This window comes from Rutilus rutilus (assembly GCF_951802725.1).
Source record: "Rutilus rutilus genome assembly, chromosome: 1".
In the NCBI taxonomy this organism is placed as follows: domain Eukaryota; kingdom Metazoa; phylum Chordata; class Actinopteri; order Cypriniformes; family Leuciscidae; genus Rutilus; species Rutilus rutilus.
Window position 1 is genome coordinate 31819860 of NC_140209.1, and position 22958 is coordinate 31842817.

At 37.3% G+C, this 22958-nt stretch overlaps 1 protein-coding gene across 1 annotated transcript; it reads right to left on the minus strand.

Moving 5' to 3' along the window:
* Positions 1 to 265: 265 nt before the first annotated feature.
* Positions 266 to 22207, minus strand: dnaaf5 (dynein axonemal assembly factor 5). Its single transcript, XM_084396501.1, has 13 exons — positions 21640 to 22207; positions 17740 to 17924; positions 17425 to 17549; positions 16858 to 16976; positions 15581 to 15813; positions 14658 to 14888; positions 7739 to 7882; positions 7062 to 7230; positions 5848 to 5995; positions 5151 to 5301; positions 3835 to 3991; positions 2637 to 2828; positions 266 to 627 (listed from the first exon to the last, which is right to left on the minus strand). Exons 1-13 carry the CDS (start codon positions 22169 to 22171, stop codon positions 503 to 505), a joined length of 2511 nt encoding a protein of 836 aa, XP_084252627.1. The 5' UTR covers positions 22172 to 22207; the 3' UTR covers positions 266 to 502.
* Between the last annotated feature and the right edge of the window lie 751 nt (positions 22208 to 22958).

Sequence of the window (22958 nt, forward strand, 5' to 3'; positions counted from 1 at the left end):
AGTTAATGCTGCTTTAATGATATTAATATATATTAAAATGTGTCAATAATACCGACAGAATGTCAAGTAGCAGAATAAGAAAAGGGTGAAGATATTCTTCGCCAGATATTATTGTTTTTGACCAGCGAGCACTACTAATTAATTTGTACTAATGTGCTTTAACCATAATACTTTACTACTTAAAAATACAATATCGATTGTTAATGTCTTAGCTCTCGACTTGTATGATTAAGAATACCTAACTAAATGATTGCAAATAAAACAATCAGTTTCATAAACAAGTTTATTTAATAAATCAATAAAGATGTCAATATCAAATAGAAAGGCACATTTCAAACAAGAAAGTTCATTTTGAATTCTGTCAAACAACCTCCGTGAACAGAACCGAAGCTAAAAAAACAAAACAGGTCATCCATTCACAAATGTTTGTGAAAGTGCCTGTTTCCATCAGCATGAAACTCAGTGAGGAAGCAGCATTGAGCCACAGATGTGTGTGTGTGTGTTATAATGAGTGAATGTGCTGGAGGAGTTTATCACAGTTCTCAGAGCTGCGCTGTTTCTCTCTCACCGCCTCAGTTTGCTGCTGTAACAGACCTGCGTCCACTGCACTGGCCACTTTCAGAACCTCTGACACAGAAAGAGAAGACAAGGAGATCTTTAGACTTGGTTATTACATCATACTTTACTCATTTGGCAGAGCAAAAATATAGTGGAGTCATAGTGCAGGGGTTTATGTATTTGGTCCAGAGTCCAGACATACAGCACTGAGCCTTGGTGCTCATACAGGAGATTCAGATTTAACTTCAGCCTAGAACAACTCAACTATCCTTTCTTTCATTCTTTCTTTCATTCTTTCTTTCTTTCTTGAGTATTGTATACATGGAGTATTGAGTCCATGTTCACACACACTAATGATTTTGAAAGAAATCTCTTCTGCTCACCAAGGCTGCATTTAATTGATCAAAAATACAGTAAAAATAGTAAGAATGTGAAATATTATTACAATTTAAAATAGAATATTTTCTATTTGAATTTGATCACATATTCCTGCAACAGCAAAGCTCAATTTTCAGCATCATCCAGTCATCAGTGTCACATGATCTTTCAAAAATCATTATGATATGATGCTCAAGAAACATTTCTGTGATATATATATATATATATGTGTGTATGTATATATATAATTATTATTATCAATGTTGAAAACAGTTGTGCTGCTTCATAGTTTTGTCGAAACCGTGAAAAATGATTTTCAGGATTATTTGATAAATAGAAAGAGAAAAGAACAGCATTTATTTGAAATATTTTTTTGTGTGTGTTTTGAATCAATTAAATTAAACCCATTAAACATCAAATAAATGGATCCTTTTTTTTTAAATGATTAATATCTTTAAAAAAATCTTACTGACCCCAAACGTTGAAAGTTTGCTAAGTAAAGTATATACATACACTAGTATATTATAGTATATATTACATTTATTAATTTTTTGAAAAATTTAGTAATTTAATACTTTTTTTTTTGTTTATCATAATGGTAGGTTCATAATGAAATTGTGACCATAATTAACTGGTCTATTGTTGCATGCATACTCGCATAATCATTTTCATAAATATAATTATTTTGCAGTGTGATTACGCAAAAGTGTCCATTGTTTTACCTTTACAAAAAAAGAGAAGACTTTCAAAGTTTTCAGCTCACCATTTAGGAACAAAGAGAAGCCCATAAAGCTGATTTGTGTTCTTTCAGCAGTCGTGTCTTTGTTGTGGGGATTTGGTTTTATCCTGATTTGTTTGGTCGGGGGGGATTTACCTTTATCCGCCGCTTTATACGTTTGTAAGTGCACCAGAAAACAAAGTTTCCTTTGTGTAAAGAAACGGGTGAATTTCCTCAGTAACTCAAGCACAGTGTGAGAGTGCTGTTATTATAAGCTTAACCATAGGAATGAGGGATTACGGGATATGGTGTTATAATAGACATTAATCACATCTGGGGTGTCTTTGAAATACAAGATGCGTTAAAGAGCATTATCAAAAATAAAGAAAGACAAGAAGAGGAAATCAAGACGGTGTTTTCCCCCACGTCTGTGGCTCTGTACGCATGATGCTAAACGTTATCTCTAAATAAACCCCTTTTGTATAACACAAATGCATATTAGGATCACCCTGTCTGGGCTTATTTAGCGACATCAACCGGATGAACATTATGCCCTACTTACTATATATACGTTTTCAACATCCTTTGTGGGTTCAAAGCCTAATTAGGGGGTATGAAGAGTTTCTGTACTCCATTTGCGTGTGCACTTGGACACATTGACATAGGATTATGGGAAGGTGTTGACAGCCCATGACCCGGCTGGAGGCAGGCCAGTAGCAGAGGAGCGTGTGATGGATAGAGTGTAAAAATGCAGGATTAATGAGGCTCTTTGAAGTGAAGAACAGGGAGATCAGTGAAGTGGACCGTAGATGAGCGCAACACAGACCCGAATCACTTCCTTATGCAGCAGGAAGAGATTTATCTTACGCCACAACAGTGTCGACACGAATATAACTGTCATCAGTCACGACTCACGTCAAAACATCAGATGGTTACAGCGGGAATGAAGAATCGCATGCCGTTTGTGTGCGTGCACCCTTACCGAGGACTGAATCCTGGACTTTGGTGTCGGGGTCGTCCATGTAGAGCAGCAGCTGCTGGAACAGGAACTCCAGGTGTGGGCGGCACGAGTGTGTGTCGTAGTTTTTCCCCAGAGATGAGAACCATGTGCTCAGAGACTTCAGCGCTTCGAGGCGGACGTCTTCACTGCTGTCATCCACACGCTTCAGCAGCTCTGAAACACAAACAGACACGCTCATGACAGCACATACTACCTCACAGACACATCTGAAACCATGAAAGTGTGCAATAACAACAGTTATTATACACACTGATATGCTTCGTTTGACCAGGATAGTCTTATGAAATCTGCCATCCACTTTTCAAAACAAAAGTTAAACATTAAATATAATATATATATAAAAAAAAAATGTACTGACTTTTTATAGGCACTGTGTATTATTGTATATTAATAAATGTCTGGAAAATTTATGCAAAACACACAGATATGCTTAATTTAACCAGGATAGTCTTATAACAGAGAAACAGACACAGACTATTTAAAAACATTGAATGAAAAAATTTAATAAAAAGCTTAATTCACTTTTTATGGGCACTGGCTACTATAATTTATTAATAAATTTGTGCAAGAATAGTCTTAAAACAGAGAAACAAACAAAGACTATTTTAAAAGACTAAACAAAACTAAATAAAACAAAAGTTTAACACTTTTTATGGGCACTGTCTACTATTATATATTAATAAATGTATGGAAAATTTGTGCTAGGCACATAGTCATAGATATGCTTTATTTAACCAGGATAGTCTTATAACAGACACAGAAAATGACTACTTGAAAATAAAATAAAAACTATTGTATACAAAATGCCTTGACAATTATGTGCAATGAACTGTAACACATATTCCATTTACAATATTTAACACTGTCGGATGCGTGTGTTGCATTTAACATGTTTGAATAAGAATAATGGTGTTATTTCTCCATTTACACAGTCAAATAAAAATACAGACCTTAGAGCAGAAGCTCTATTTATAGAACCTCAATCCATTCAACATGTTTGACAGCTACAGTTTGACATCTGATGTGCACAACCCATATTGTGGAAAGATGCTGGAAAACTGAACAATCTAGACCAAAGATATTTAACACTGCACTTCTTCATTTTCGCTGCTCTCTTCTCTTTCATTGTTTAACAGTATGTAGGATGAGATAAGTATACCTGGATAGATCTTGTTGAGCGAGTCAGTGCTGAGCTGTTGTGTTGTGAGTTTCAGCAGTGAGTGAAGAGATCGACAGGCCAGAAGACGAGCCAGTTTAGAGTCTTCCTCCAGCGCAGAGATCAGCTGCGTACTGAGAGTCTCCTCCACCGACACAATCTAAAACACATTTATCACACGTCAACATCACTCACACAAAATCAAACATGTACACTACCCTTCAAATCAAAGAATGCTGAAGAAAGCCATCACGGTTTCACCAAAAATATGAACTGTTATAATAATCATATCAACAATTGGAATATCAACAATTATAATAATCAGAAATGTTTCTCAAATCATCTTTTCAGAATGATTTCTGAAGGGTCATGTGACACTGAGGACTGGAGTAATGATGCTGCAAATTCAGCTTTGATCACAGGAATACATTTTAAAATATATTCATATAGAAAACATTCTATTTTAAAATGGAATAATATTTCAAAATGTTAACGTATATTAACTAAATTGAGACTTAACTAAGTAAAATAAGTCAAATTAACTAAATAAAGAGACTTTTCTTAAAAAGAGAAATTTCTTAAAAATGTAATTTCAAAAACATAAAAAAAATCTTGCAAACAAGTACTTTAACATATATTTTATCGATGCTCAAAAAAGCAGATATTAACCGTAAGTTACAAAACATGAAATTAAATTTGACACCATTTACTGCCTAAATGTGCTGTACTAATAACATTTCCTTATTTCATTACGCACAATTATTCAAATGAAAAATCTTCATCAAAATATAATTTCCTCCATCTACAAAATGATTTTCTAAATTATTTAAATTATATATATATATATATATATATATATATATATAGTGAAACTGAACATTCAGTGGGGAATAAAGTAAGGAGGTACTATAAGATTGCTTAAAATAACAATAATAAATTATATATATATATGTGTGTGTGTGTGTGTGTGTGTGTGTATGTATGTATATATATGAAGAGTTCAGATGCAGAAGTGCCATCTGAAATTTTCTTCTAGAATGATAATTTTTTATCAAGCTTATGTAAGTTCAGCAATTTCACTTAAGAGGCAATAAAAATAACCTATTAATTGTCATTTAAGTGAAATTACTGAACTTAAATATACAAGCTTGATAAAAATGATAATTCTAGAAGAAAATTTCAGATGGCACAGAGGCTTTTGCATCTGAAATCTTCATATATATATTATATATATATTATTAATATTTTGATGCGGTCTTAATGTTTAATGGCTCTGCTGTAGTGATAGAGTTGATGTGTGTGTGTGTGTGTGCTATTACTCGCTCCGCTGGGAAAGCCGCCCCGTGTAGGACAGCTAACAGGCAGCTGAGAGCAGCGGTCCTGACAGCCGCGGCAGATCGACCCGAACGCCACACCAGATTAGGCAACAACAAATCCTGCAGGACCATCTCCATGTATTCACCAAATCCCCTAGGGACAGAAAACATTATGAAGACAAACTTTAAGACAAACATGACAACTTTAAAAAAGTATATTTGCATTTTACAAACAAAATCACTCTTTAGGTATTTCCAACAATGTCTGTTTCATTCTCCTCTTATTTCACTTTTCAAATCAAGCACCCACATGCAACGAAGGAATCTGAGGTGAACGCCACATGAAAAGAGGGGATTTTGCTACATATCTGAAGGGGACTATCCTGATGCGTTACTATATCGGTGTAATTGTGAAGGGTTGTCTTTGAAATGCATAGTATTTAGATCCTTATCAGGCATCACAGAAGATCTCCATTCTTAAAATGCATAAATCATTGTAATGATGCATGTTTAAGCATATATTTAAGCAGTGGTGGGATACTGTAGATATAAAATAACAAGGGCTCAGCTGTGCAGTAGTTAACCATTGCCTATGTTTCAATGCCATCGGGTATGATAGTTTGGATATTTCATCATATTCTCTTATGATGCAAAATACACAATAACTGCATTAAGAAAGATCTGTGACTGATAAACTGACCCCTGTGAGTCCAGTGTGTTGCTGGCGTCCAGCAGTAGTTTGGACAGCATGGTGAAGATGTGAAGTCTCATCTCAGGGTCTCGACTGGGTTCAACGCAACTCTTCAACAGAGGCAAGAGGGTTGGAAGAAACTCGCCAACCACTGGACCTAAAAGATAACATGCAGATAATATTGAAGTTTTGCAATATTATTTTACATTACATTTTGGAGAATATTTACTCCATTTATAGTACGTTTTATTTGATTATTATTTTTATTTTACACATTTTTATTTTAGACATCAAGCGCACATGAGCCGATCATATCATCTTCTATTTACTACTAGTTACAGCACCAAAAAAACATGGCTGAACACCAGAAGGCATTTTGAATGAACCCTGTGTCATGTAATCGCTCGATCAGTGTTTCAACCGGGGAAAGGCGTCAATAAAACGTACATTTAATGTAACATTTTCCTCAAGAAAGCTATTCAATGTCCATAAACCCATTAGTTAGCTAGAAAAAAAAAAAAACACTCTAGAGAAGAGCATTTTGATGAATATATGCACAGCATTACATATTCATTATATTATTGCATAACCCATTTGTGATGTCTTCATTATTTAATGTATTCTTGAATAAATCTGTCATGAAAACAAATTATTACAGAGTTTATTGTTGTTTAAATGTTTATATTTCTAAGAATTATTATTTTTTTTTATTAAAAAGTTTATATAAAACTGCCTTATTTAAATGGTACAACTCAGTTTTAGATATTTGAGTGCTGTTTATTAAAGTTTGATTATAATTGAGTATTAATTTCGGTTTTTATTTTAGATTTTTGGCCAAATCCTGAATTTTCGGTTTCGGCCCAGAAATTTCGTTTGGGTGCATCCCTACAAATAACTCTAATTTAGTGAATAATTAAGCGAAGAATTTGACTGCTCACTCTGAGGGAAGTTTGAAGAAGTGAACTTGAATGAGTTCAGTTCTCAAGGTGATGATACACAGGGCAACTTTTTGAGCAATGTTGCTGGGCAATCTTGCTGAGCGATTGTTGCTTGGGCACTTTCCCATTGAAAATGGATAATATAGATCGGTCGTGGGCCCTGTGTCTCATCTGGTTGCCTGATGACGGCAACATTGCCCAAAAAGTTGCCCTGTGCATCATCACTTTTAGATTGTGTGCGTCTAAACAGAATGTTGCCCAGCTGCAAATGAAACGCACACTCACCGGACTGCATGGCGATGATCTCCAGCTGTGTCTTCTGAATGGAGTAACTGGTCCAGGTGTGATGCGAGTCAGAGAGCCACTGCAGCAGATCCGCCATGTGCTGTCGGTACAACTCACACGCTCCACTGAGACCCTGCGCCTCACACAAACTCCTCACGGATTCTTCTGCCTGAGAAAGACCCAGGATAATGTTCAATTATTTGATCTACTGTCCATCCATCTACTACTGTGAGCTAAAATGTCACTCATATCAAGTGAACAATGAATGACAGGTCATGTTTTTAACGCAATCTTTCATTAAAATAACTTCCCCTTCCTCTTGTAGCTCATCTCTTCTCTGATGATGCGTTTACTGACATGAGGGCGGAGCAACCTGTCACTCACATGAGATCCACATGTGCAAACCACAACCATCCAATCAGCCAATTAATTCCCCATGGACAAAATCAAGTCGCAATATATGTCAAAAGGGATATATGTCGCAATATGTATATAATATGGATATATGTCGCAACAGCGAACAAAAGACTATTGCAACTTCTGTTTCATGCTGACTTTAACATGACATCAGTAGGCAACTTTCTTGAGACCTTGCAGTATGTTTAATATAAAGAGCTTAGATCAGACATATATAATGTTTAAGTATGTACGGGAAATGCCGAACGTGTGTGTTTTACCTTGTTGTGCTGTTGCTGCTGTGACGCGAGACTCTGAACCGACACCAGGACCTTCAGCAGCTGCAGACTGATGACATCACAGTCCACCTGACACACACACAGCACAGCATCCACACACACCAACAACTGATCCAGATACAGCGCCTGAGAGACAAAAAAACAGAAACGTGCAAAACATTTACACTTTTCATTACTTTTGTTTAATGTTAATTACGTCAATTATTCCTTTTTGTTTGATTTACGGTTTAATTTCTAATTATAGTCTGACAAGGACAATTTAATTTAATTTAATTTAATTTAATATAATTTCATTAAATTTAATGACATTTAATGTAATTACAGTTGCTATATTTGTTGTTTATTTGACCTATTTAGTACTACTTTGACAAATGAACAGTTTTTATCATGCCAATAAAGGACACACACAGAGACTAAACTCTCTGACCTCGTAAAGCAGCCCAAAACACACGATGAGCTTTTCTTTCCATCAGTCTCTGTTATTTCCTACCCCACTACATTTTTACCCACCCTCACAACCTTGTTGTCTCTCTTTCCATGCAGTGATCACATGTCTAGACAAAGTGTCACATTCACAGAAACAAGAGGATCATGACACCGTTTCCTCCAATCAGCGGTTCTGTCATTAACAGGGACAGGATGATTAAGATGCAGGAGTTTTCACTGGCCACTGGAAGTGGGAGGACACTTTTACTACTATTTTTAGAAGGCAAAACTGAAGAACTACAAAGAATTAAGACTTTCTCTTTTTATTTATGTTCAGGACAAGAATATGACAAAAGTAAATTAAATAATGAGGTACACAGGGTTATGAGCATGCAAATAAAAAAAAAATATATATATGATAAAATACAATAAAATGAAGTAGACAGATTTAATAAAAAAAAAAAAAAAAGAGGTAGACAGGGTTATGCACCTGTAAATAAAAAAATTAGGCAGGAATATGCAAAGATAAAATAAAATATTATGAGGTAGAAAGGGTTATGTACAGGTAAAAAATAAAAAAATAAAATAAATGGCATACAGGGATATATGTATGGAAGCTTGTTTCCCCCACAGAATAAAAAATAAACAAGGTAACGACTTTTTATCTCACAATTCACAATTTTATCTCTACATTTATCTCAGAATTGAGTGATTAAAAAGTTACAAAATATCTTTCACATTTATTTTTTCTGTGGCGGAAACAAGCTTCCATATGCACAGGTAAAATAAATACATAAATAAATGAAATTATTAAGTAGTCAGGGTTATGCACAGGTAAAAAATATAAAACAATTACATAAAAACCATTATAAAAGAATCATTTTTATGTATTGTCAGTTGATGGTGTGGAGTTTTGAAACATATAAAACTCATGATCTTTATAATTGTAAAACTTAGTTAGCAGATAAACCTCTTATAGATCAAGATTATCTATTTTTCCCCCCATTATGTAATGTAATAAAAGACTCGTTTTAAAGATGTCACTTTATGGGCAGGTTTCCAGATCAAACTAACACTCGTAAAACAGAAGCATGTTCTGTAGTTCACGCCTAGGGCTGTCAGAGGAATGATCGACAGGTCTGACAACTGTTTTAAACCGATCGTCCTAATCAGCACTCTCTGCAATTCATGTCCGTCTGGCTCTTCTTGTCCATAAATATAGTCCTGTCTCCACAACGGCCCCTCAGCAGAAACATGTCTCGTCCCACCCCGTCTCCAGCTCGTCTTTTTTCAGGACAGAGGTGAGCAGGCCACAGCTGTCAGCAATGACGTGAGTAGGCAGGTATGCACTTATGTATATTCTCTAATATAGATCTGAAATTTTATGTCGACCTTCCTTTAGACATCTGAGATTTACATTCCCGCTTATAGTCCCATAGCAACACCGAAAACAAAACACGGAGATCTGGTGCTTCTGTTTTCCATGTCCTACAGGCATCGCAAATCCAATTCATAACACATTACACAAGTGCACATCTTCAGACCCACAACATCTGACATATGCTTAAAAGAGGTCTGCAGGCGTGTTATTTCCTTGCCTTCTTCCTACACTGTACTTTCTTTCCGATGATTTTGGAAAACAGACAGCCGAAAGTGTTCTGACAACAGCAACATCAAAGAGCAGGCTGACTTCAAAGCTGCAGCGTACAGGAAAGATCAGAGCATCTGCCTCTGTTCACTCAACAGTGGCTTCTTCTTGCTCTTTCAAAATAAAGTTTAATGCAGACACAGGCCCTACTCTAAAATTCACTCAACATAAAACTCCCCAGTTCACACAGACACGTGTGCTGAAAATAAGCAGTGTAATTTTAGTATTTAAGGAGACTTAAAGGCAGGGTAGGCAATTTGTTCCGAAAACATTTTTTGTTATGCTGGTTTAAAGTCTCTTCACATCCTGATAGCAATCACTAATGGCATGTTCACACCAAACGCGAATTTAATTATTTGCGCGAGTAGATTACATACAAAGTCAATGCAAAGACGCGAATAGACGCAAATTTGTGACGCGAATTGGGCGACGCGTTTGCCGGGAACGCTCGATAATAGCCTCAATCGCGTCTTCCGCGCAAGTTGAAAAATTGCAACTCGAGCAGAAAATTCGCATGACGCTTAGTTGCGCAAGCCAATCAACGAAGAGCTGGATGGTGCTGTGAACCGAGACACGTCGGCGTTTGGCTTTCCTACGTATTTGGGACTTCCACAACAAGTACAGAGCAGCAATATCATTTATTTCAGACATGACGGAAAAATTATGGCAGAAAGAAATTGTGTTGTTGTTGATGATGACGACACACTCCTTTTCGCGGGATGTTTTTATTCACGAGTGACGCGAAAAACAAGAAAAACAAGAAAAACATCCCGCGAGTAATCTAGAGCGAGTAACGCGATGCGAATATACACTTCGCGTTTGGTGTGAACACGCCATAAGTCAAATGGTCTAAATGTATTTATATGTATATTACTTGTCTGAGGAAGGCATATATGACCATAATATTTTCGTCCAATCATTGCATTCGGTCCGAATGATACAATGTCCTACCTGCATATCAACGTATCTCTGTAAAACTGCTCACACAGACATCACTCATCACTCGTTTCATGCTATGAGTTAGACAGACGTCAGTCACGAGCACCGCGACCGAAACAGCAGCCGCCTTTTACAGTTCCTCCAGAACCAAAACAACAAGTTTATGCTGCGTTCACGCCATAACTACTGTAACTTGGAAACCCGTGACGTGATGTTATACTGGGAGCGGTTCGTGACTCGAATTTCATTTCATTTCATTGGCTACACTATCAACGGCGAAATGAATCTGCAGCAGTCAGGTTCTACAGGTCAGAGCTCTTTAAGTTGTTTATGTTCATTATTATTGTAATATATGCTTTGAGACATGAGGTAGTTTAAAGGTGCCCTTGCATGGATTATTTTATTATTTTAGAATGTTTCCTGGGGTGCCCTTATAATGTTAGTATGTTTTTTATATCAAAATTTGTTATAATTTAGAAATAAAAGGCATTTTTCCTAGCCTGATTTTAGCCTCTGATTTGAACGCTCTGTTTGAAGGGGCGTGTCTGCTGTGAGACTGCAGTGTAAACGCCCACTGCTGTGATTGGCTGCTGTGAGACTTCAGTGTAAACGCCCACTGCTGTGATTGGCTGCTGTGAGACTGCAGTGTAAACGCCCACTGCTGTGATTGGCTGCTGTGAGACTTCAGTGTAAGCCTGTTGATCACGTGAATGAAGATCTTATCATTGCAACGCAGTTTCTGCACTCTCACTAATGATTTCACCAATGTAAACATGATGTACGTACAGTAAGAGCTTCGTTGTGCAGTGTAACAGCGTCATTGATTTCATAACGAGTTTTGGCAAGTGTCCAGATAAACTCGCGCTGTGTGATTGACAGCTTGGGCGACTGGAAAGGGATTGTTCTTTGATCGCTTTCTGTATATTAATCACAGTTTAAGTACGATTATTTTCATCCTACTAAGAGAAACGACGTGAAGTTGATCGTTTAGTCTCTGGCTTCATTTACTGATGCATAAACAGTATTTAACGACTTTGAGAGAAAGATTATCTGTCTGAACTTGAACAATTACACATCAGAAATCCACATAACCCACTGGTTATTCAGAGGCTCGGATGAAGGAACTAAAAAAATACCTTTGTGTTCATTTGTACATCCAAACACTGAGCAACTGCCATGCTTTGCTCGTTTGCAAGCCATGATGTCTCTCGAAGAAAAATGATTCGGACGATGATTCGGACGATGATTCGTCTGCGCAGTTCCGCCTGGCCTTGAACATGGGCTGGCATATGCACATTTTTGGAGGCGTACATATTAATAATCCCGACTGTTGCGTCACAGTCAGTGTTATGTGGAGATTCGCCTATTTTTCAGGTTTGTTTTTCAAAAACGAGATTTAAATAAGGAGGAGAAAACAATGGTGTTTGAGACTCACTGTATGTCATGTCCATGTACTGAACTCTTGTTATTTAACTATGCCAAGATAAATTCAATTTCAAATTCTAGGGCACCTTTAACGCCGTCTCTCGTGACGCTTTTGTTTTGCTCCCTGCTGTGTGTGTTCATGTGTTTTGAAGTAGGCGTGGCTTTGGAGACACTCTTAAGGGAGAGTGGGATCTTATGCTTTCAAAGCTAGCTCGCTATTGCTGGCCACTACGAAAATTGCTTACCCTACCTTTAATATTTAGTAATATTATTGATTTCAAGGCATTGACTCTATGATGAGAACAAAACTTGAAAACTGAAATTGAGCTGGATGATGACATCGCTGGTCTCCGCAGAGCTGCTTTAGCTGAATTGTCTGTTTCATAATTGACAAATTTGCAACATCACCACACGGTTACTGAACTGAATCAATATGGAACTGATTTGAGCTGTTTATAAATGAATTGAACTCGTTTAAAAATGGTAGAACTTTACTCAGTTATTGAACTGAACTGAATCAACACTGAACTGACTCGAGCCCTCATGACATCCTCACAATTGATTTCTGACTTTAGCCGGTTGACAAGCTAAGAAAGTGATACTGTAATAAGCTAAAATTGTCAAAGATTGGAAAAAGATAGTCCATTTTTTTTATTAGATCAAACTATTTTTAATCAACTCTTTTCAGCATGGAATGAAATATAATTTTTACACTACCGTTTGGGGTCGGTAAGATTTTTGTTTTTGTTTTTGAACAAAAAATGTTTTTGTCTCTTATGATCACCAAAACTATATTTATTAAATCAAAAATACAGTAAAAACAACTTAAAATACCTGTTTTCTATTTGAATATTTTATCAAATGTAATTTACAAAATGAACTTTCAGCATCATTACTTCAGTCTTAAGTGTCACATGATCCTTCAGAAATCATTTTAATAAGCTGATTTGACGCTCAAGAAACATTTTCTGATTATTATCAATGTTGAAAACAGTTGTGCTGCTTCATATTTTTATGGAAACCGTGGATTCTTTGATGAAAAGTTCAAAAGAACAGAATTTATTTGAAACAGAAATATTTTGTAACATAATAAATGTCTGTACTGTCCCTTTTAATAAATTGCATTCATCCTTGCTGAATAAAGGTAGCCTATTCGTTTCCTTTTTGACAAAAATAATCAAATAAAACATTCGTCTTTCCAGTCGACATTTTTCTTATCTGTCATCTTAAAATAATCAGAGTTCATTACAATACTTTCTGTGATTGCATTCACCATTAGATTAATTGATGCTTCTTAAACAGCAACATAATTATGCTAAGATGCCTTAAAATGCCGTCTAGGTAGGCATCTCACTAGATTTAGAAACAGAGCTAATGCATTTTTGTAAATACATATTCACAGTCAGTCTAATATTAATTCTCTCTCTCCCTCTAGATTTCCAGGCAGTCATTGCATTAGCTACTGTGGTATTAAAAACAGGATAATTTGCCATTTCCTTCCCTTAAACTAACAAAAACCACTGTCTCGCCAGCCTTTTTTTTGTCTCAATCATCTCCACGGGACTGTCAAAGGTCCTGCAACATCTGTGATGAACCATGTCTTTATTGTGTGTCACCATCTCCCAGCCAGTGCTTTTAAGGCCACATTATTACACGGAAGGAAAACTTTGTTAGATTCTGGCATGAATTCCGAGATGAAACATTGACAGCTGGACCAAAGTATGTAGGATTGTGGTGGACACAGGGGGGATCAGGGGCAAAATTAGTCATTTTTCTTTTAGTGTTTTTAATTACACTATAGAGAGAATTTCTGCAAAGCTCTCTCAGGGGTGGTGACTTGGCACTGAAGGGATGGTAAACTCAAAAAATAGAGCGTTATTTTGGATATCAAAGCGAGCCGAATGTGGGTTGAGAGGAAACCAGGGCCAGACTCTTGGGTCTGGGTGGGATTTTTCCACTCGGTCTGACAGAGATATGTTCTAACACATCTGCAACATGAATAAGTGTATGAGTGTGTTTAAGGGGGCTGGAAATATGCAATAAAATACATTCTTTAGGAAAACTACATTTGAAAGGCTTAAGTTTAAAATTAAACTAGCCATTAAGAGTTAAAAACAGTTGTTTTAATACAAAAAAGTAAGAACAATTGTGTGACATGATTTTGGAAATGCGGCCACGAAAAGTTTTACACAAACACAGATTTTATCACTGGACGTCACCAAGTGGCTTTACTGTTAGTAGTGGTGATTTCTGCTGTTTAATGCCCTAATGTTATTGGTTGGCTGCATAACTGCACAACAAATGTGATGAATTCTCTGTAAAACTCCTAAAATTCTCAACTGTGATTGACAATAAATGAATTCCGGTTGCTTTGGCATGGCAAGTCAATGTGTGAACACAGCTTTGCAATGGAAACTAAGCACTCAGGAGCAGGTAGAAGGCAGAAATGTCATTGACTCTCACCTGTTGGGACCCCTGACAGACATCAGGGTGTGCGAGCATGTTTCCGATTTTTAACAGGTGGGGTCGTAGCACCTCCCTTGAACTCCCACTTAATACGGCCCCCAGGACCATGAGAGGAGCCCAGGGAGCACCAGACGAGCAGGAATTGGAGTCTTCAACGTGAGGTAACAGAAACTTGAGGAAGACCTCTGGACTGACAAATGCTCCCAAGAGCTTTGCTGACTCCAAACACTGTCAAAGAGAGAGACAGGAAACCACTGAAATAAAAAAAGATTCATGATTCAAACATATCTCATAACAGACAGACAGACAGACAGACAGACAGACAGACAGACAGACAGACAGACAGATAGATAGATAGATAGACAGATAGATAGACAGATAGATAGATAGATAGACAGATAGATAGATAGATAGATAGATAGATAGATAGATAGATAGATAGATAGATAGATAGATAGATAGATAGATAGATAGATAGATAGATAGATAGATAGATAGACAGATAGACTAGATATACAGAGAAAAGATGACAGACAGATAGATAGATAGATAGATAGATAGATAGACAGACAGAATAGATAGATAGACAGATAGACAGATAGATAGATAGATAGATAGATAGATAGATAGATAGATAGATAGATAGATAGATAGATAGATAGATAGATAGATAGATAGATAGATAGATGACAGGCAGACAGAATAGATAGACAGACAAAAGATGACAGACAGACAGACAGATAGATAGATAGATAGATAGATAGACAGACAGACAGACAGATAAATGAAAGAAAGACAGATAGATAGATAGATAAATGAAAGACAGATAGATAGATAGATAGATAGATAGATAGATAGATAGATAGATAGATAGATAGATAGATAGATAGATAGATGCTCCTGATTGGTTGTCCTGTCACCTGTGTTCTGACGTCAGGCTCAGGGTCCACACAGGTGTGGTACAGCACAGTGAGCAGAGACTGCAGGTGTTGTGTACAGTGATCTTCAGCATGCAGCAGCAGAACCCGCAGCAGCTGAGCCGTCTTCACTCGCGTCTGCACTAACCAGTCACCAATGTCCCGGCCCACCGCAGGAAGCAGCTTAGACAGATTCCTCACCACCAGCTCCCTGCAGCCCAGCCCGGGACGCTCTCCTGCCCAAGAAAACAGGGAAAACATTATTTTTCTATTCCAGCGTTCCCCAATCACAGCTGGTAAAATTGATTTGTTTTTTGTTTTGTTTTTGAAAGAAGTGTCATGCTCATCAATGTATTTATTTAATCAAAAATACCGTAAGGGCTGATTCACACAGAACATGTTTTTGCTGATAAAAACATAGGACAATAGAAAAAAAGATATAAGAAGGCTGTGTCAAGGCGTGAGCGCAACAGTTAAGGCGTCCGTCTAGTGTGTGTTTTTACATTGAAAAACAATGGAATAGTTGCGCAGTGGAATGAACAAACGCGTTCTGTGCGCACGGAAGTTTTAACTAAAAACAGCTGTGCTGCTTAACAGTTTTATGGAAACTGTGATGCACGTTTTTCAGGATTCTTTGATAAATACAAAGTTGAAATCTTGTGAAAACGTTTGTGACAATGTACAAAGTCTCTGTCACTTTTGATCAATTTAATGTGTTCTTGCAAAGTTGCAGTTTTCATATCTAATGTACAGTATATATACACTGCCCTGCAAAAAAAAGTTGCTGTTTGGATTTAAAGGCAAATGCTTAAGAGTCAATGACTGAATCAGTATTGCAGTGATTATTATGTTTCTAACATGTTATATGTTTGGCATCAGTTCTTCTAACCCTAAGTGATGGAGTGTGTAGCTTTTCATTTCTCAAACAACCATGTAGGAAGAGACATCATGGCCATATTCCAGGATGACAATGATTCATCAGGATCAAATTGTGAAAGAATGGTTGGGAGGAGCATGAGGAATCATTTTCACACATGAATCGGCACCTCTGAGTCCAGACCTTAAATTCACTGAAAGTCTTTGGGATGTGCTGGAGGAGACTTTACAGAGTGCTGGACTCTTTCATTGGCAACACAAGATCTTGACCAAAAGTTGATGCACCTCTTGATGGAAATTAAATAGTTTAATCTTATTATTTTCATCAAGAGGTCCATCAGTTTTGTGTCAAGATTTTGGCCGGGCAGTTTAAAGAAGGTCATACTGTTATTAGTCAGTCTAACCTCCAGAAGTGTAAAGGGCAGGTGCAGGCAGCAGAAAGTCCATCTTATCCTTCAGATCATCCTCATTTTCCTTTTCCCATTGGGATCCTATTTGTTTCCATAAATCCTCAGCAAGAGACCTAAATAAATTCATTTAAAGATGACTAAATCATATTTTTTTAAAGGAAAGGACTTAAAGATATAGACAAGAAGACAAAAAAAATTATAAAAAAATCAAGACGACAAATGCAATCAAAAGTTTGGGCTCATTAAGATTAAAATTACAACTGAAAACATATTCAAATAAGAAGCAATTATTTTAAACTGTAATATTTCACAATACTACTGTTTTCGGACATTTTCATCAAATAAATGCAGCCTTACCAGCCCCAAACTTGTACATAACTAGCTTTGTTTCAATTCGCCTATTTTTATGAGCATTTTGGGATATCGCTTAAAAAAAAACAAAAAAAAAAAACACACACAATTTAATGTGCATCAAAATTTTATCCGATAAGAAGACGTGCATTTTCATGACATTTAGAGGCCTGGAAAACACTGTTATTATGACTGTGCATTTGTTCTCACCTGATTTCAGGGATCTCATCACTGAGACTGCTCAGAAGCAGCGGGATGAGCTTGTGGAAGTAGGAATATCTGTCCGGCAAGTGGAGGAGCCAATCACCCACGACTACGGTCACGGCCTTCCTCACCTGAGCAGATTAGCACAACAGTAAATCATTCCCTTGTGGAATACATAACCTTGTAAAATAGGATTTAGCTATATATTGAAATAGGAATAGCTTATATTTAGAAATATAAGAACATCTTGGAAACATATCAAAGACAAGCCAATTTATTAAATAACGCATCAATCAACAAGGCTAAGTGCTGCCAGCTTACCCGTGGCGAGTCGTCAAACAATCTCTGAGCCAAGTGGGATAAAACGTCATCTACATTTTTGCCTGCACTGTACCGAATGACCGCGCCGGTGGCCTGTGTGGCACAAACTCTCACTTGGGAATGCTGGTGAGAAATAGTCTGCAACAGAGGCTTCAGAAGACTCTCAGCCTGCAGGTGAAAATGATCTGGGCAAAGATAGATGGACAGAAACTTGCACATTACTATCTCCACTGTGTATCTATGATTGTCTAATTGATATATGAAGATCTTAATGAGCTGGTTCATTTGTGCTTGATGAGGTTTGGAGCTGAACTTTGCTGGAAGGTAGATCTTCAGGACTGGCCACCCCTGATATAGACAACTGAGATACAGTGATATGGATCTGCATCTACAGTGATTAAGATATGTTTTGAAGTTCATAAAAGTGCATCTATCCATCATAAAAGTGCTCCACACGGCTCCGGCGGGGGTAATAAAGGCCTTCTGAAGCGAAACAATGCGTTTGTGTAAGAAAAATATCTATATTTAAAACTTTATGAAGTAAAATAACTATCTTCCGGCGAAACGAACATACGGATTCGACTTAATTCTAAACTCAACTTATGCGAGTAATGCCATAGCATTGAGTAATGCGACGTACTGCTGATATTTACGCTACGCCATGACGCACTACGTTACTTCCGACGTCTCAAGTTGTGTAAGTTGCGCTTTAGGCGTAAGTAGACTGTGTATGTTAGTTTGGCCGGAAGCTAGAATTTTACTTTACTAGTGCAAAATGCCCGTGCAAAATCAGTTTTTGTGTGTGTTTTTAGTAATTGTTGGTGTGGTGCCCGTGAAAGCTTGACAGCGTAGTGAAACAGCCCGTGAAAGTGCCCGTGAAAGCCCGACAGCGTAGCTTTTAAATGAACATTATTAAGAAGTAAACAGTGTGACTTACAGATTCAGTTAACATCCAGAGAGTGTGTGTTTGTTTATTTTTAAACCACAACCCATTATGTCAAAATGTTTATTTTTAAACCACAACCTTTTAAAAATGATATATTTAACGATATCTTTTGCATTTCTCATCCAAACAACGTCAAACTTGGCACTGCACTTACTCGTGCCCGTGGCAAGACACCTGTCGAATTTGAAATCCATCGGACCAACGGTTCGAGAGATATGTGGTTAACACACACACACACACACACAGACAGACAGACAGACAGACAGACGGACATACAGACAGACAGACAGACGTTTCTGTAATTTATAGATAGATAACGTGTTAAATATGAATATTTTTCTTACACAAATGCATTGCATTGCATAAATAAATATATATGAATCAATAAATCAAAACTAACTTTAGCTGGACAATAACTTTATTCTAAAAGCCGCTGTGAAGCCAAAACAATATCTGTTACTTTAATTTCCTATTATCACTGTAAAGCTGCTTTGGAACAATCTATCTATCTATAAATTACAGAAACGTCTGTCTGTCTGTCTGTTGTTAACCGCATATCTCTCGAACCGTTAGTCCGATGGATTTCAAACTCGACAGGTGTCTCGCTACGGGCACGAGTAAGTGCAGTGCCAAGTTTGACGTTGTTTGGATGAGAAATGCTAAAGATATCGTTAAATATATCATTTTTAAAAGGTTGTGGTTTAAAAATAAACATTCTGACATAAACACTCTGTCAGCTACACTGTTTACTTCTGAATATTATAGTTTGGTTCCAGAACGTGATAAATCCATTTTGATTAGACAGACGTTTCTGTAATTTATAGATAGATTTGAGTAAAAATGTGTTTTCTTTACCAAGAAAGTGGCAAGAGGAAAACCACTATTTTCTGTTTCAAACTTTCACATAGCATCTTTAGGTTATAATAACATAAAAAATTCTAATCTTTTTTTCGCCAAAAATGCAATTATTTTCCCCCCAAAATGCAATAAATTCATGACACTTTTTTTTTCAAAATGCAATTAATCCATTGAATCAATATAAAAGTAATTTTTTATCATATTGAAACTGTTGGAATCAGCCATCACTAAGAAATATCTTCTTAACTTTTTTGACGGCGATCAGCTCACAAAAACTGATTTTGCACGGGCACTTTGCACTGCTCCCTGAATCGACGCGCTTATTCATTTGTGGATGTTAACTGAATCTGTAAGTCAGCTATGCTGTTTACTTCTGAATATTATATTTCATCCAGGTGCGCTTAACGTTATCGCTACTGTGTAATAGTAGCCTATGCTATTCACCAACTAAACATATCCTATTCAATGCGTTCACAGTCTCTTTCACGGCCATCATTTGTAGTAGCCTATTCCCAAACTGTTTGCTCAAGCATAGCGTTTTCTCGGAGTTCACTGTGTGCTTAGTACTTTTTTAGTCTACTGTCTGTGTGTGTGTGTGTGTGTCTGTTATTCGCATATCTCTCGAACCGTTAGTCCGATGGATTTCAAACTCGACAGGTGTCTCGCTACGGGCACGAGTAAGTGCAGTGCCAAGTTTGACGTTGTTTGGATGAGAAATGCAAAAGATATCGGTAAATATATCAGTAAAAGAAGCACTTAGAAGGTTGTGGTTTAAAAATAAACATTCTGACATTAGAGGGTTGTATCGGTCAAAGAAGCCCCAAGAAGGTTGTGGTTTAAAAATAAACATTCTGATAAGCTACACTGTTTACTTCTGAATATTATATTTTATTCACGATTTTATTCACGGCCATCATTTGTAGTAACCTATTCACAAACTGTTTGCTCAAGCGTAGCATTTTTTGGAGTTCACTGTGTAGCCTGCTCCCTGAAATCTGTAAGTCACCTGCGCCGTTTACTTCTGTATATTATATCTATCTATAAATTACGTCTTTCTGTCTGTCTGTCTGTCTCTCTGTGTGTGTGTGTGTGTGTGTGTGTGTGTTATTCGCATATCTCTCGAACCGTTAGTCCGATGGATTTCAAACTTGACAGGTGTCTCGCTACAGGCATGAGTAAGTGCAGTGCCAAGTTTGACATTGTTTGGATTAGAAATGCAAAAAATATCGGTAAATATATATCGATAAAAGAAGCACACACTGGCTTTTGCCACTCTAGCCGCTGGCCGCCAACCCCCCCCCCCCCCCCCCCCCCCCCCCCCCCCCCCGTTTTGCCGTTTTAGTGTGGACGGGAGGTGCAAACAATCCCTGAATCGTGTAGTTCAAATTTCCACATTTATGTCATTATGTCAGTATCAGTATTTGCTTTCTACCATGCACAAATAAAAATGTCACTGAACTTTTGCAGTGTAATTGTAACAATGAGCACTCAAACACACCAAACCAACAATTACTAAAAACACATAGAAAAACTGATTTTGCACGGGCACTTTGCACTGCTACCTGAATCGACGCGCTTATTCATTTGTGGATGTTAACTGAATCTGTAAGCCAGCTATGCTGTTTACTTCTGAATATTGTATTTCATTCTGGTGCGCTTAACGTTATCGCTACTGTGTAATAGTAGCCTATGCTATTCACCAACTAAACATATCCTATTCAATGCGTTCACAGTCTCTTTCACGGCACCAAACCAACAATTACTAAAAACACACACAAAAACTGATTTTGCACGGCATTTTGCACTAGTATTGTTAAAAGCGCTATATAAATGAAGGTGACTTGACTTGACTAGATTCATTATACAGGAGTTAAGTGGCAAACTGGCCTTACATGTGTTAGGTATACAAAGCATCAGTCCGGCCATTTCACTATGACAACCAACAACACACATGTAAGGCCAGTTTACTCTATAATGAATCCAAACAAACACACTGCTATACAAATGACCCATGAAAGTGAATGTATGGATGATATACTGTATCTAGACTGTCTTTTAAAGCACATCAACAGCTTGAAGGCCCCACTAACACTTACCAGGAACACACTGTGCAAAACTGATGGTGCATTTACAGCTCTCTTTCTTGACTTCAGGGAAGGGATCCGTGATGGTTCTCTGCAGGATCTTCATCATGTCATCCAGGTAGGGGGCAAGTTGTCTGCCGCACACCTCCACCACCAGAGACAGCATCTCCACCAGAGCCAGTCTGAGCTCCTCCGCCGGCTCCAGGATCTCCTTCCCCCCGAGCCTCTGCGCCAGGGCGGGCATGAGATAGGGCAGAGAGTCTTCTGGTTTGGGGACAGATCTGATAAACCCTGTGATGATCTGAATAGTAGAGTCCCTGCATGTCTCCGCAGGATCGGACAGACATTTCAGCAGCGTCTTCAGCAAACCGGCGAAAAGCTCCTGTAGCGCACCGCTGGACAAGCGCTGCTCGATTGTGTCTCTCTTCACCGCTTCTAGAGCTCGTTTCCTGGCGCTTTTGTTATCTTCGTTTAAACAGTTTAAGTGGCGAGCCAGAGATTTTAAAACATCCGGTGCAGCTCGATCATCACTGGCGGTCGCCATTGCTCCTTCACGTGTGTTATGTTGTTGCTGGTTGTCATGGCGGTTGTTGCCACTACGATTGCGACAGCTCAGATGGCTTTACGGTAGATGCACATTCAAAACAGTTAAACTATATTTTATTTACTTTACTATGGTCAGAACAATATTTTTCACTAAGAAATAATAGACAGATAATGATAAATAGACAGAATGATTTGTAATGAGATGGCGTACATAGACATATATGTATTTTTTTTATCTGATTCTGTATTTGACAATCCACATCACTACTCTTCCCTCTAAGCAGTTTGAATAATCACATGACATGAATAATGTAAGAAAAAGCTGCTTATTATAAAATCATGCTTTTTTTAACGTTTACTATTAAAAAATTGACACATGCACAGTCATCTCTTATGTCTTCGGGGTTTTTTATAACAAGGAAAATGACAATAGTGCACGTAGTACATCTTTTACAGGATCTAAAAGGTATTTTTTTCAAGAAATTTTTGTTTGTGAAAATAACATTTTGCCGCAACAATAAGAAAGTTAACAGTAGATTCTAATTATTCTAATTTGGTTTTTGAAAAAAAATATTACGATTATTATTAGCTTTAGAAACTCAAATCATTCCAGGAAAGTGATGAAACATTACATGAAAAAAAGAAAAGAAAAGAAAAAACTAATGTGTTTGTAGAGGTCAGGGTCTGTGATCCACAAAACTTGAGTGCTATTCAGGATGACGCACAGACCCACAATGACGCTGATTGGCTGAAACAGGAGATGATTCAAAATAAATAAAAGCTCT